General features: G+C 47.9%; 1 protein-coding gene across 1 annotated transcript in view; it reads right to left on the bottom strand.

The window, feature by feature from the left end:
- Positions 1-15,135, bottom strand: part of LOC115087279 (lysosomal-trafficking regulator-like) — a 1,534,685-nt gene that overhangs the window by 848,457 nt on the left and 671,093 nt on the right. Inside the window, 1 exon segment of the mRNA XM_029594260.1 lies at positions 1,507-1,676. Coding sequence (XP_029450120.1) covers positions 1,507-1,676 — 170 coding nt within the window.

The following is a 15,135-nucleotide window of genomic DNA, read 5'->3' as shown; positions in this document are numbered from 1 at the left end:
ATGTTGATATGTGTATCTTAGTATTTAATGCTTTCTATATGAGTTACTGACAAGAATAAGAACATGCCATACTGGGTCAGACCAAGGGTCCATCAAGCCCAGCATCCTGTTTCCGACAGTGGCCAATCCAGGCCATAAGAACCTGGCAAGTGCACAAAAACTAAGAGGTAGATCTTAAAAAAGTACGCGCGCGCGTACTTTTGTTCGCACAACCAACGCAGGCGTAACTTGCGCGCGCCGCCTTGGTATCCCCCGGCACAGGCCGCAGTGCCGGGGGACTCGGGGGATGCCGGGGGACTCAGGGGATGCCGGGGAACTCGGGAACGCCCTCCTGGCCTGCCCCTGAACCGTCGCAATGCCCGCGGACCCGGCCCAGACCGCCCCCTGACTCCGAACACGCCCCCAGACAAACACCGGCCTGCCGACTCGCCCCGCCCCCCCGGACCCACCCCCTCCCGCCCCCCTTTTACGAAGCCCCAGGACTTGCGCGCGCTGGCGGCCTATACAAAAAGAAATTTCTCCGATTAGTTTTAAATGTGCCCCATGCTAACTTCGTAGAGTGCCCCCTAGTCTTTCTATTATCCAAAAGAGTAAATAACCGATTCACATCTACCCGTTCTAGGCCTCTCATGATTTTAAACACCTCTATCATATCCCCTCTCAGCCGTCTCTGGTTAAGGTGGAGCCCATCCCTTTGGAAGAGACTCCCCCTTCCCCAAAAGGTTCCCCAGTTCCTAACAAAACTGAATCTCTTTTCCTTGCACCATCGTCTCATCCACACATTGAGACTCTGGAGCTGTGCCTGCATCTGGTGACCTGCGCGTGGAACAGGGAGCATTTCAGAGAATGCTACCCTGGAGGTACTGGATTTAAGCTTTCTACCTAAGAGCCTAAATTTGGCTTCCAGAACCTCCCTCCTACATTTTCCTATGTCGTTGGTGCCCACATGTACCAAGACAGCCAGCTCCTTCCCAGCACTGTCTAAAATCTTTTTTCCACATGTTTATTCATGTGGAAAAAAGTTATTTTCTTAATATATTTTCATGGGAAATAAAGGGTTTTCTATTATATTAATTTTTTTTTTAATTTATTGTTCACTTTCTTGAATAAGAAATCCACTCAAAGTGGGAATACAACATATTAGATTATCAGCCTTCAAGCTGAGATCAGTAGCAGCTTAACAATACAATAAGGTGCACAGTAAAGATTAGTATATATAAAGAATAATTAACGTTAACAAAATCTATGATTTTCCAAAGTTACTTTGTATTAGTTATTAGGTGTTTGGATCTGGGTCCCAAAGGACCCAGAATTCCACCAATGTCAATTTCTGGGGGCCAAATATCCCCAACAATATATATATATATATTTTTTTTATTTTTTGTTTTCAATGAGAGGTAAAGGTTAAAAGGAGAGGAAGACTTAAATTACAAAAAAAAAAAAAAGGAGAGGAAGACCATTTTGGGAGAATGAGACCTTTTAACTTCAGCATAAAGAATTACTCACTCTTCATCAAGGTGAACAGATCGTCCAAATAGCATTTCCAACAAGCACTCAAGCAGACCTTGAGTTCCCTGGTGAAGGAACAATTGATTTCCCAATAAGGAGAATCCATGGTTTTTCAAGAATTTTTCCTTTTGGTCCTTGGATGCTCGGTTAAAGTATGCATCTAGCAACTACAAAAAAAAAAAATTGATTTGAGATATATAGATTTGTGTTCATAAATTCACTGTAAATTATAAATAAAAATGAAACAGGGCTAAGGAGTAACACATTTTGTTAACTTCTTTAGAGTTAAATCCAGGGCTGAAAATCATTTTGATTTCCAAAATCATTTTCTAAAATATATGTTCTCAGAAGATCTGGATAAATAAGCTTTTTGTTAATCCAAAAGAAACAGAATGAGAGAAATCGCAGTTGCTTACCTGTAAACAGGTGTTCTCCTAGGACAGCAGGATGTTAGTCTTCACATGTGGTTGACATCATCCGATGGAGCCCGCCTCGTAAACTTTTTATCAAAGTTTCTAGAAGCTTTGACCAGCACACTGAGCATGTCCAGCATACTGCTATCCATGCATCCACACGACGTCCCCCTTTGGTCTCGTAATATACAAAAATACGAGCAAAAAAAATAAAACAAACCGGAAGGAGAACTCTCCTAGGACAGCAGGACTAACATCCTGCTGTCCTAGGAGAACACCTGTTTCAGGTAAGCAACTGCACTTTCTCCTAGGACAAGCAAGATGGTAGTTCTCACATGTGGGTGAATTCCAAACTCCAGGCTGTCTCCACAAACAGTAAGACCAACAGGTGCTGAACAAAGTGCCAACGTTACAACAATAACTGCAGCTCTGTTGGTCAGCAGGAGATTGCCTGGCTCCCACCAGTGGCACAAGGTAGGAAGAGTTGAGTTCAGGTCTGGAAAAGATTGCACAGGGCAGATTGACCAAAGGCACTTTCCTGATGCCCATCCTTGTCCAAGAAGTAGTGAGCTACAAATGTGTGAAGAGAACGCCATGTTGCGGCTTGGTAAATTTTGACAACAGGGACTGCTCACAGTGAGACACTAACATCGCCATTGCCCGCACAGAGTGAGCTTTAACTCTGTCAGCCAGCGGAAGGCTTGCTTGCACACAGTGGAAGGCAATGCAATCTGCCAGCCAGTTGGATAAAGTCTGCTTACCAACCGCCATTCCCAGCCTATTGGTATCGAAAGACAAAAGGAGCTGAGTGGACTGCCTGTGTGCGATCTAAACAGAAAACCATGGCCCTCTTGCAGACCAGAGTATGAAGAGCCCACTCCCTTGGGTGGGAATGAGGCCTATGAAAGAAAGTCGGTAAAACGATGGACTGATTAAGGTGGAAATCAGTCACAACCTTAAGCAGGAACTTAGGTTGTGTACGTAAGATCACACGATCGTGGAAGAACCTCGTGTATGGTGGCTACGTAACCTGAAGCTCACTGACCCTACAAGCCGAAGAATTCACCACCAGGAATATAACTTTCCAGGTTAGGAACTTCGGGGCGGAGGAATGCAGTGGCTCAAAGGGAGGACGCATGAGTAGCACCAGGACAATGTTGAGGTCCCAGGGCGCAACAGGAGGCCGAAAAGGGGGCTTCAACTGGAGCAGGCCCCTCATAAAACGACCTACTAAATGCTGCACCAATATGGGTGTGCCAGCGACACTTCGATGGTACGCACTAACAGCACTAAGATGAACCCTGACTGAGCTGGTTTGAAGCCCAGACTCGGAAAGGTGCCTCAAGTTATCCAATAGCTGGGAAAGGGGGGCATGAAAATGGATCCAAGCTATGCACCGCACACCAAGTAGAGAATCTTCTCCACTTCAAACTGCAGGACTTCCGGGTGGAAGGTTTCCTGGAAGCCACCAGCACCTGGGAGAAACTGTCCGAGAGGGCCAAGGGCCAAAGGACTAAGTGCTCAACATCCAAACCATTAGGGCGAACGCCCGAAGGTTAGGATGGCACAGGGCACCCTGGTTCTGCGTGATCAGGTTGGGCGTGTTCCCCAGCCGGATGGAGGGGACTGATAGACAGGTCCCGCAGGAGAGGGAACCAGATCTGTCGGGGGCCAAAAGGTCCTTCTGTCCTGTTCAAGCTTCAGCAGGATCTCCGAGAGGAGAGTACGCATACAGCAGACCCCCTCTCCCTAGTGGAAGGAGAAGGCATCACAGGCCAGATGTCTGCCCCTGACAACAGGGAGCAGAATCTGCTCACCATGTGATTGTGCGGTGAGGCAAAGAGGTCCATATGTGGTGTGCCCCACTGAAGAAAGAGTTTGGCTGCTACCTCCGGATTGAGGGACCATTTGTGAGGCTGGAAGGATCAACTCAGTCAGTCCGCCAGCACATTCAGAGTCCCGGGCAGGTACATCACCGATGATGACATCCCCTATGACAGGGCCCAGAGGAGGAACAAATCCATGCCTCCTTGTTTGTTGAAATGCCACACTGCCACCTGATTGTCCATCCAGAACAGGACAACTTTGGGCGACAACTGGTCTCTGAAAACCCGAAGCTCCAGAAAGTTTATTTGACAGCAGGCTTCGTAAGCAGTACAGGGACCCTGCGCGTGGAAGATGTCCACATGGGCTCCCTGCCTTGAGGAGAGGCGTCAGTGGTGAGCATTGCTTGAGGCGGAACAGTGAAGTAGGGAATCCCTCATTCCAAATTGGAGAGGTTTTCCCACCATGACAGAGATGCCCAAAGAAGTTCCATGACTGCAACGCAAGTCTCGAGATCCTGAGATGCTTGTTGCCATTGTGACCGCAAGGTCCACTGAGCCCTTCATATGCAGAAACGGGCTAGAGTGGTAACAGACAGAAACTGTCATGTGGCCCAGAACACAGAGCAGAAGGCAGGCAGTCACCCGACAGCTGCTGAGGATGAAGGACACCAGCGAGGTGAGGGCAAGAGCCCAGTCGTGGGGCAAAAACGCCTTTGCCTGCTTCGTGTCCAGTCTAGCTGCTATAACGTCCAGCTGAGGAGATGGACAGAGTTGAGACTTTGGGTAGTTGGTCATGAACCCCAAGGCTTGTAGAGTCCGCACTGTCAGGGTCAACGCACTCAGTGCCCCTGCATGGGAATTACTCTTGAATAACCAGTAGTCTAGGTACGGAAAAACATGCACTGCATGACGCCTGAGGTATACAGCCATCCTTGCTGGGCATTTGGTGACGACGCAAGGGAATGAGGCCAACCCAAAAGGCAGCACCTTGTACTGATAACACTGGTAAACAGAGTTTTTGTTTCCTTCAGGCTTTTTGGTGTTCCAAATAGATTTTGTGATGATAATCACAGATATTACTTTGGAATTTGTACATCACAAAGTTTTTGAGAAATGGCCACTGTTGTGTTACAATAATTGTGACATTTTAAAACAATCTCGTGTGTATATATTTTCTTGCTGGACAGTAGTTTTATGATTTTTAAAATTCATGTCGTATTTTTGATTGCCATAAGCAATATAACATGTAACAGAGACTAACTTTTTTTAAAATACCACCAAGAAATTCTGCATGATCATGCCATAACATGCTCGGGCAAGCCCCAGCTAGGCTGCAAGATTCCAACTTGTTTCCATGATGAAGCAGCCTTATATAAGCAGCGGCAATGAGTAGTCTCTTATGCAACATCTGTTGAGTTTAAAACTTGTGGATTTAATTTCATATACTTTATGAAATGTCGCGCCAATGTCGTAATAGCCGTGACACATCTGTGGTGAGTTTACTCTGCAAGCACATAAAAGGAGTATGACTGCACTCATTAAGAAGGCATACGAGTTATAATGTGTGTGCAAAACTGGTGACCAGGACAGGGCATAGGCTCCTCATATATGTTGTGCATATTGCGCTAGTAGTCTGCAAGGTTGGCTGAAAGGTGTGCGACCATCCATGCCGTTTGCCATCCCAATGACATGGAAGGAACAGAAAGATCATATAACTGACTGTTACTTCTGCATGACAAATGCGTCAGGATACTCAAAGAACAGGAAGTTTATTGAGTACCCTAACCTTGCGTCGGCAATGAGACCAGTGCTGTATGATGACAGTCTTCCTGTTCCAAAACCGCCAGGGGTGGACACTTAATGAAGAGGATGATGAGGTAGGCAATGATGGCACGCCATCGCACATGGAAGCTGCAGCTGATCCTGACTTTGTGCCATCAACATCCAGCGATCCTCATTTAATATCTCAGTCAGAGCTGAACGATCTGGTCAGAAATTTGGCTTTATCAAAGAGTCAGGTGGAGCTGCTTGGGACAAAGCTGCAAGAATGGAATCTTTTGTCATTTGATATGAAAATTTCAGTATTTCGCAGCCGTCATGAAGATTTGACAAAATATTTCAACCAAGTAGACAGTCTGACTTTTTGATGTGACATCAATGGATTGTTTTATGCTCTCGGATGTGACCACAACCCAACAGAATGCTGACTGTTTATTGATTCATCAATTTTAAGTTTGAAGGTTGTTTTGCTGCACAATGGCAATATCTACCCATCAATACCTGTCGGACAAGCCGTTCATATGAAAGAAATGTATGAGAACATGCAGCTACTGCTGAACCAAATTGAGTACTCGAGGTACAACTGGAATTTGTGTGGTGATCTCAAGGTAGTTGCAATTCTACTGGGTCTGCAGCTTGGTTACACCAAGTATTAAGTCTTCCTTTGTGAGTGGGACAGTCGAGCAAGAGATTTGCAATACGTCAGAAAAGTCTGGCCTCTCCGCAAGAAGTTGGTTAAAGGGCAGAAGAATATTGCGCACGACCCATTGGTGGATCCAAATAAGATATTTCTTCCACCTCTGCATATCAAACTTGGGCTAATGAAAAACTTCGTTAAGGCAATGAACAAGCAAAGCAAAGCAGCAAAATCATTTACAGCAAATGTTTCCATGCATAAGTGACGCCAAGATAAAATAAGGTGTTTTCGTTGCCCACAAATCCGAGCTGTGATGAAGGACAGCCACTTTGATGGACATCTGCAAGCTACAGAACGTATTGCATGGACAGTCTTCAAGAATGTCGTTTGTAACTTTCTAGGTAACTATAAGGCAGCAGATTATGTCGAACAGGTTGAAAATCTGCTTCAGGCATACAAATTGATTAAGTGCAACATGTCATTGAAGATACATTTTCTTCATTCCCAGTTGGACTTCTTCCCAGACAACCTTGGTGCTGTGAGTGACGAACATGGTGAAAGGTTTCATCAAGACATTGTCAAAATGGAGAAACGGTATCATGGCAAGTGGAACCCCATCATGCTGGGTGGCTCTTGTTGGACTCTCATCCGCGAAGTGATTACAAACAAAAAACACGGACTCTCATCCGTGAACAGTGATTACAAACAAAAATCTGCGGCAAAACATTTTTAGTTTTGTTTTCTAGTGCCAACATTGCCATTATAGCTTATGCCGCTACAGACACGTAACAATGCTTAATGTATATCACATTTTCCTGGCAAACGGTACGTGATACAGACATAATAAGTGCATTTAGTTTTCAGCTTGTTAAAATCTACTTGTTTCACCGAATGATGTGGAGAAAACAGAATGTTCCCAGAAATTTGTTTACCAGTGTAATGTGTCTTCCCCACCATGAAGCGGAGGTATTTTCTGTGGCCAGGGAAAATGGCTATATGAGAGTAAGCTTCCTTGAGATCAAGGGAGCAGAGCCAGTCTCCTCTTTTAAGGAGGGCAATCAACATACCCAGAGAGACCATATTGAACTTTTCTCTTGAGAGAAACTTGTTCAGCGCCCTGAGGTCGAGGATGGGGTGTAAGCCGTTGTTCCTTTTTGAGATTAGGAAATACCACAAATAGAACCCTCAGCCCTGCTGTGGGCGAAAAACCGGCTCTACCGCACCTGCTGCAAGTAAGGTGGAGAGTTCTATTTGAAGTATGACCTGCAGGGCGGACAAACCCCACGATGGACATGTGGAAGAGGTGCCTGAGAGATGTCTGAAATTGAGACCGTACATCTGATGGATTATGGAAAGGACCCATCTGTCCGAATTGTCCTCCTCCCAGCGATGGGCGAAGCCAATGAGACTGCTTCCCACTGGGGGATCCGGCATCAGGGATGCACTCAACTGACTCATGCTCCATCGCTGCTAGTCAAAAGCCCATAGCTGGGGCTTGTGTGCTCGCTGCTGGCGAGGGTAGCTCCTGGAGCTAATGAGTGGTGAGCGAGCCCAGGAGGCCAGAGGATAATACTTCCTCTGCCTACAGAAGGGCCATCAGGGTCCTGGCCTGGAAGGTTTCCTGACTGAGGAAGTGGCGTTGGAAGTACTAGCTGAAAGCTGTTGAAGGGCGTCATGGTGGTCCTTCAACTGGTCGCCGCATCTCAAAAAAGATATAATTGCGATGGAGAAGGTACAGAGAAGGGCTACCAAAATGATAAGGGGAATGGAACAACTCCCCTATGAGGAAAGACTAAAGAGGTTAGGACTTTTCAGCTTGGAGAAGAGATGACTGAGGGGGGATATGATAGAGGTGTTTAAAATCATGAGAGGTCTAGAACGGATAGATGTGAATCGGTTATTACTCTTTCGGATAGTAGAAAGACTAGGGGGCACTCCATGAAGTTAGCATGGGGCATTTTAAAACTAATCGGAGAAAGTTCTTTTTTACTCAACGCACAATTAAACTCTGGAATTTGTTGCCAGAGGATGTGGTTAGTGCAGTTAGTATAGCTGTGTTTAAAAAAGGATTGGATAAGTTCTTGGAGGAGAAGTCCATTACCTGCTATTAAGTTCACTTAGAGAATAGCCACTGCCATTAGCAATGGTAACATGGAATAGACTTAGTTTTTGGGTACAGTGGATTGGCCACTGTTGGAAACAGGATGCTGGGCTTTATGGACCCTTGGTCTGATCCAGTTTGGCATTTTCCTATATTCTTATGTAATTGCGCTACTGCATCTTGGACCTTTTCCCCAAAGTGATTGTCATCTGTGCAGGGGAGGTCAGCTCGCTTCTCCAGTAACTCTAGGCGGAGGTCAGAAGCTCTGAGCCAGGCATCCTACAGGCGCCTATGCCCATCGCGGCCATGCATGCCACCTTTTCAAAGACATCTTAGGTGGAGTGCACCTCATGTTTGCCAGCCTCTAAACTCAGCAGGACGATAGCCGAGAATGCCTCCCTTTGCTGTTGAGGCAGACTCTATGCAAGATCCTGGACTCTCTTCCAGAGATTCCGGTGGTACTGGGTCATGTACAACTAGTAAGCGGCAATGCGGGCGACAGGCATAGTGCCCCGAAAGACCTTCCTGCCAAAGGAATCAAGCTTCCAATGTTCTTGCCACAGGGGGGGGGGGGGGGCGGCAGAAGCGTGGGTATGGGAGCACCTGACTTTCTTCAGGGCATTCTTCACAACCACTGACTGGTAGGGGGAGGTGCCACTTCTCGAACACCACGGCATGCTGTACCAAATAGGTGGCATTCGCCTTCCTGTTAACGGGGGATATAGAGATCAGGTATTCCCACATCCGGAGGAGATGATCTTTAAATATGTCATGGATGGGAATCGCCACGATTTCCTTAGGAGTGTCAACAAACTGAAGCACTTTCAGCATTTTATGTCACGCATCCTCTTCCATAAGGAGCTGGAAAGAAATAGCCTCGGCCATGGCCCTGACAAATCCTGCGAAGGAGAGATCCTCGGGGGAGACAAACACCTTTTCTCAGGTGGGGAAGGTTCAGAGAGGGGGTCGTCCGAATATTCGGATGAGGACACCGAGGAATCATCTTCCCAAGGGTCATAAGTCCCTTCCTCCTCAGTAAGGCCAGCGCCGTTCGGGCGAGGCCTGTAAGGCATCCCAGCCCTGGGCTCTGATGGCTTCGGAGGCATGGAGGACCCCATGGAAATTGATGGTTCCCCAGGTATCGGGAGGAACGGGCACCGAGGGACGCGGGAGGCCAGAAGACCCTGGTAATGGCTTGGGAAACGGAGACCTCGGGAACGCGGCACCGGCCGCATCTTCCGCCTCCGAGGATCCAATGATAGGAATTGCTCCTGTCGGGGGCATCGGTGACCACTGGAGAACTGAAGGTCCTTTGGGCACCAGTTGCATTGGTAGGGCACCTAACAAGTTGTCCAAACACTCGAGCAGGGGTGGCAAAATAGATGGCGGGGGCTCTGACACAGGCATGGGGACCAGAGGTGCGGGTGGCTCGACGCTCTGAAGAGCTCTGAGCACCACGGTCTGCACCCTGCAGTCCAACTCCTCCTGAAAGTCCGGGGAAGCCAGAACTGAGGGAAGGGGACGAAGAGTCACTGGCTCGTCCTCAGTCCTCTGAGGCGGCACAGTGCCAAACACTGATACTGGTGGGGAACGCCTGGGACTCCTGGATATGGAGGATGGGGCCTCTGAGGAATGGGGCCTCTTAGGTGGTGGTACAATGGCCGTCAGTACCGCACGCTGACGGTGACCGGTGTCGATGCTTGCAGGACTCCCAGTGCTTGGCCCGGTCTTTCCCCAGTGCTGAGGCGGTGGGGGATCCAGACATCCTGGAAACGGGTGAGATCTTGCAGGATTGGTCACCATTTTCGCAATCCTGTGCAGAAGTGGAGAGAAGAGTGGTGAGAGGGAGCGTTCAAGGGGTTCCCCTCGACCCTTCAGCGTCGATGACTCCGATGCGGGTGTGGATGGAGTGGATTTTTTAGGACCAAAAAGCTTCTCCATCTTATTCAGGCATGCACGACGGCCTTTGGAGGTTACCTGGTCACACAGCTGATACCCTCGGACATTGTGTGAAGCTCCCATGCAGAGCATACTAACCTCAAGTGGATCCGTGATAAACATGATCCATGGGCACTGAGGGCACCGATGAAAGCCGGACGATGCCATAGGAAAAAAGCCCGATGCACGGTTGATGACCAGTGGTCACCAGGAGGCGAAAGCCAGAAATTGACCACAAGAAGTCGGACAATAGGAGTTTTTACGTATCGCACCGAGGAGGCACCGACCAAGAAGGGGGACCAGATGATAAAAAATGGGAAAAAGACACTTTTCTTGCAAGAAAACAAGGAAAAGAGCAGAGTTCCACGAATCGCAAGTCAATTGTACCAAGGAAACAGAGACTGAAGGGGGACTTCTTGTGGATGCGCAAACAGCAGCATGCTAGGCATGCTCAGTTGGTGGTCAAAGATTCTAGAAACTTTGACAAAAGTTTTCCGTGCTGGGCTCCATTGGATAATGTCACCCACATGTGAGGACTACCATCCTACTTGTCCTAAGAGAAAAGCTGAGGACAGTAATCAACCACGTGGGTGCACATAAATGTGTGAGTGCTGGCTTGCACTAATGAGCATGGCCATTTTATAATGTACGTGCATATATGCATGCATGAGATAAAATGCTGTATGTGCATACGTTTGAACAATTTTATATGACTGCGCGTGTGCGCGTACATGCCGTCTCTACCGCGTACATGAGGGGATTTCGGTACATATGCAGGTGACGCAATTACCAGGTTCTCAAGTCCATTCTCCAGTCCATTTTCTCCAGTTCGCCCAGTTAAAAGATTGGACTTCCTAACCCCTTGTTAATAGCCTCCCTTTTACCCCTAATCCTTAAAACATCGCTAATCTCTTTAGTATTTTTGTTTCAGGAATTACATGCCATCCATAGCAGAAGAAAATTACGTAGAAGGGGACTCCGGCATACACTTGTGCGCATAAATACTTATGCACAGATTTCATTGAGAAATCTAGGAACGACCATACCCTGCTCAGACCACACCCATACCCCGCCCCTTTTTTGCAAAAAAAATATTTAGTGCGCATACTCGCCTGATTTTTAAAATACACGCAGCATGCGCCAGTCCATTTCTGCGTGTATCTCCCAGCTTTAACATGCATAGGGGTTTTAAACTTCGCCTTTTAGAGAGTCACACCAAAAGGTTTAATAAACTGTCAAATTTTATAAAACATCCAACATTTGACAAAATACTTGAAGAAATCAAATTATGGTAAAAGTGCACCATAGATGTTAATGTATTTTATATTTAATCTTTGTATAATTTTCTCAAGCGCTGTGATATACATCCCTGCGTGCATATCATGTGCTCTATACAGTTTTCTACATTCCTTCAGTTTGTTCTCACCCAGTTTTGTCAAAGTCCAGAAAAGTCAGTTTATATTCTAATCTAAAAAAGGCAGTAAAAAGTTCATGAAATTAACTCTTTAAAACTTCAAACCCACTAAGCTCAAGATAAAAGTCAACCAAGATATAAAGGGGAGAAAATTAAACAACAGTAAATAATTAAGCAGAGTTCCATACCTGTAACAGGTGTTCTCACAGGACAGCAGGATGTTAGTCCTCACATATGGGTGACATCATCAGGATGGAACCCAATCACAGAACACTTTTGTCAACGTTTCTAGAACTTTGACTGGCACCTACTGGGGATGCCCAGCAATGGACTGATCCTGCATCCAGCAGGGGTCACCCGTCAGTCTCGACTTATAGTAAAAAGTACGTGCAAAAAATAAAATAAGAAAACGTAAACGAACCCAACTCCGCTGGGTAGCGGGCGGGTTTCATGAGGACTAACATCCTGCTGTCCTGTGAGAACACCTGTTACAGGTAAGCAACTCTGCTTTCTCACAGGACAAGCAGGATGGTAGTCCTCACATATGGGTGAATACCGAGCTGAGGATGCCCGAGCAAAGCACCACATGCACAACATCAGGGGTGGAATTTGGTTAGGAGGGCATCCTGATACCTGAACCGGTCGGTGGAAGGATGTTGGGAAGTTAAACAGAAAACAAGTTGCTTAGAACAGACTGGCCAAAGATGGAATCCTGTGTGCCAGACTTATCTAAGTAATAATGGGCTGCAAAGGTATGGCGAGAACTCCAGGTAGCAGCCTTACAAACATCAGCAAGCGGCACCGAATGAAGGTGCGCTACTGATGTCACCATGGCCCTGACAGAGAGTGCTTTTACACAGTCTTGCAGCGGAATGCCTACTTGCAGGTAACAGAAAGAAATACAGTTCGCTAACCAGGAGGAGAGGGTCTGCTTTCCCACAGGATTTCCCAATTTGATGGTATTGTAAGAAACAAATAATTCAGTGGATTTCCTGTGGGCCGACATGCAGTCTAGATAGAAGGCTAGGGCACGTTTGCAGTCCAAGGAATGCAGAGCCTGTTCTCCTGGGTTTGAATGGGGCCTGGGAAAAGAGATAGGTAGGATAATAGATTGATTGATATGAAATTCCAACACTACCTTTGGTAAAAATTTAGGGTGAGTGCGGAGCACTACCCTGTCATGCAGAATTTTAGTGTAAGGCGGATGTGATAGCTAGAAGGTAACCCTGCGAGCGGACGTGATAGCTAGAAGGAAAACTGCTTTCCTCGTGAGATAATGGAGATCACAGGAGTGGAGAGGCTCAAACGGAGGTTTCATGAGCCATCCCAAAACTACGTTAAGGTCCCAAGCAGGGGCCAGAGGGAGTAGTGGAGGTTTTAAGTGGAGCAAGCATCTCATATGAAAATTATTCCTTACCTGCTAATTTTCGTTCCTGTAGTACCATGGATCAGTCCAGACGGTGGGTTATGTCCCCCGTCCAGCAGATGGAGTCAGAACAAAACTCGAGGGGAGGCACTATATAACCTCCCTTCCCTTACCTCATTCCTCAGTAATCTAGACTAGCAAAGCCAATCAATAGAAGACATAGAGGGATCAAGTAATTAAAAGCCCAACAAGGCAAAATGGTAAAAAATTTGAGAACTGCGTTAACATTACCCCAATGGGAACTTGCCAACAGAACCATGTACAAAAAACAACCCCTGGGAAACCAGGGCACAGAGAGGATAGGCGGAAAGACACTCGAGCAGCGGTGTATCCCACGGATAACCCCCAAGATCAGGGAGGGCGTCTGGACTGATCCATGGTACTACAGGAACGAAAATTAGCAGGTAAGGAATAATTTTCATTTCCCTGTATGTACCAGGATCAGTCCAGACGGTGGGATGTACCCAAGCTTCCCTACAATGGATGGGCCGTGAACAGCCCCGCTCGAAGGACGCTATCCCCGAAGGAGCCAAACACCGGTGCCCTGATATCCAGACGATAGTGCCATGCGAAAGTATGGACAGACTTCCACGTGGCCGCCCTGCAGATCTCCTGTGAAGATACAGACGAACTTTCAGCCCAGGAAGTAGCTTGAGAGCGAAGGGAATGCGTTCTGACCGCCAACAGAGGCTGCTTTCTGACTCCGAGATATGCGACTGCAATTGAGCCCTTCAGCCAACGGGCAATGGTCGCCTTGGAAGCCATACAACCCTTCTTAGGTCCCGACCAGAGGACGAACAGATGATCCAAGAGGCGAAACTCATTGGTGACTGCCAGATATTGAAGCAAACATCGCTTGACATCCAGCTTGTGGAGCTCCCGGGAATCCGTCGATGAAAAGGAAGGCAATTCGACTGGTTGAGGTGAAACGCCGAAACTACCTTAGGGAGGAACGAAGGAACCGTACGCAAGGAGACACCCTCTTCGGTAAATCGGAGATATGGCTCCCGACAGGACAGTGCCTGAAGTTCGGAGATGCGACGTGAGGAGCTGATGGCCACCAGGAAGATCGTCTTGAGGGTGAGATCTTTGATGGTAGCAGACCGGAGAGGCTCAAAAAGTGGACCTCCGAGGACACGGAGCACCAAGTTGAGATTCCAGGATGGACAAGGCGGTCTTAACGGCGGCTTCAGTTGCCTGACTCCCTGTAGAAAATGCAAGACATCCGGGTGAACTGAGAGCCTCGAGTCCCGTCCGTTGTGCAGGAAGGCTCCCAACGCCGCCACTTGGACCCGAAGGGAGTTATAGGCGAGGCCCAAATCGAGACCGGCCTGCAAGAACGAGAGGACCTGTGCCACCGAAGCGTGGACCGGCGAAATAGTACGTGCCTGACACCATGTCTTGAACACCTTCCAAACCCTCACATAAGTGACGGAGGTAGACGTTTTCCATGCCGCAGGAGAGTCGAGATCACTTCCTCCGGATATCCCCAGCGCCTCAGCCTGCGCCTTTCAAAAGCCAAGCTGCAAGACAGAAGTGATCTGCCTCCTCGAAAAATATGGGTCCCTGACGAAGAAGACGTGGGAGATGACTGAGACGCACCAGTCCCTCCACCGCTAGGTGAAGTAGGTCTGCGAACCACGGTCGGCGGGGCCATTCCAGTGCCACCAGGATGACCAGCCCCGGATGGTTCTCTATTCGCCGGAGTACCTTCCTCACCAGGAGCCATGGTGGGAAGACATACAGCAGTATCTCCCAGGGCCACGGAAGTACCAGGGCATCGACTCCTTCGGCTCTGTGCTCTCTTCTACGACTGAAGAAATGAGGTGCCTTCGCATTCTCGGCCGTGGCCATGAGGTCCATGTGGGGAATCCCCCACCGTCCGACTATCAGGCACATCGCTGACTCCAAGAGCTCCCACTCTCCGGGATCTATGTGCTGCCAGCTGAGAAAGTCTGCCTGCACATTGTCCACGCCTGCAATGTGGGAGGCTGCCAGACGGCTCAAGTGGAGTTCCGCCGACTGCATCAGCTTGTCCGCTTCCAACGAGACATGATGGCTCCTTGTACCCCCGCTGGCGGTTGATGTATGC

The sequence above is a fragment of the Rhinatrema bivittatum genome, chromosome 3 (genome assembly GCF_901001135.1).
Source record: "Rhinatrema bivittatum chromosome 3, aRhiBiv1.1, whole genome shotgun sequence".
Classification (NCBI taxonomy): Eukaryota; Metazoa; Chordata; class Amphibia; order Gymnophiona; family Rhinatrematidae; genus Rhinatrema; species Rhinatrema bivittatum.
This window is presented reverse-complemented; position numbering and strand designations above follow the sequence as displayed.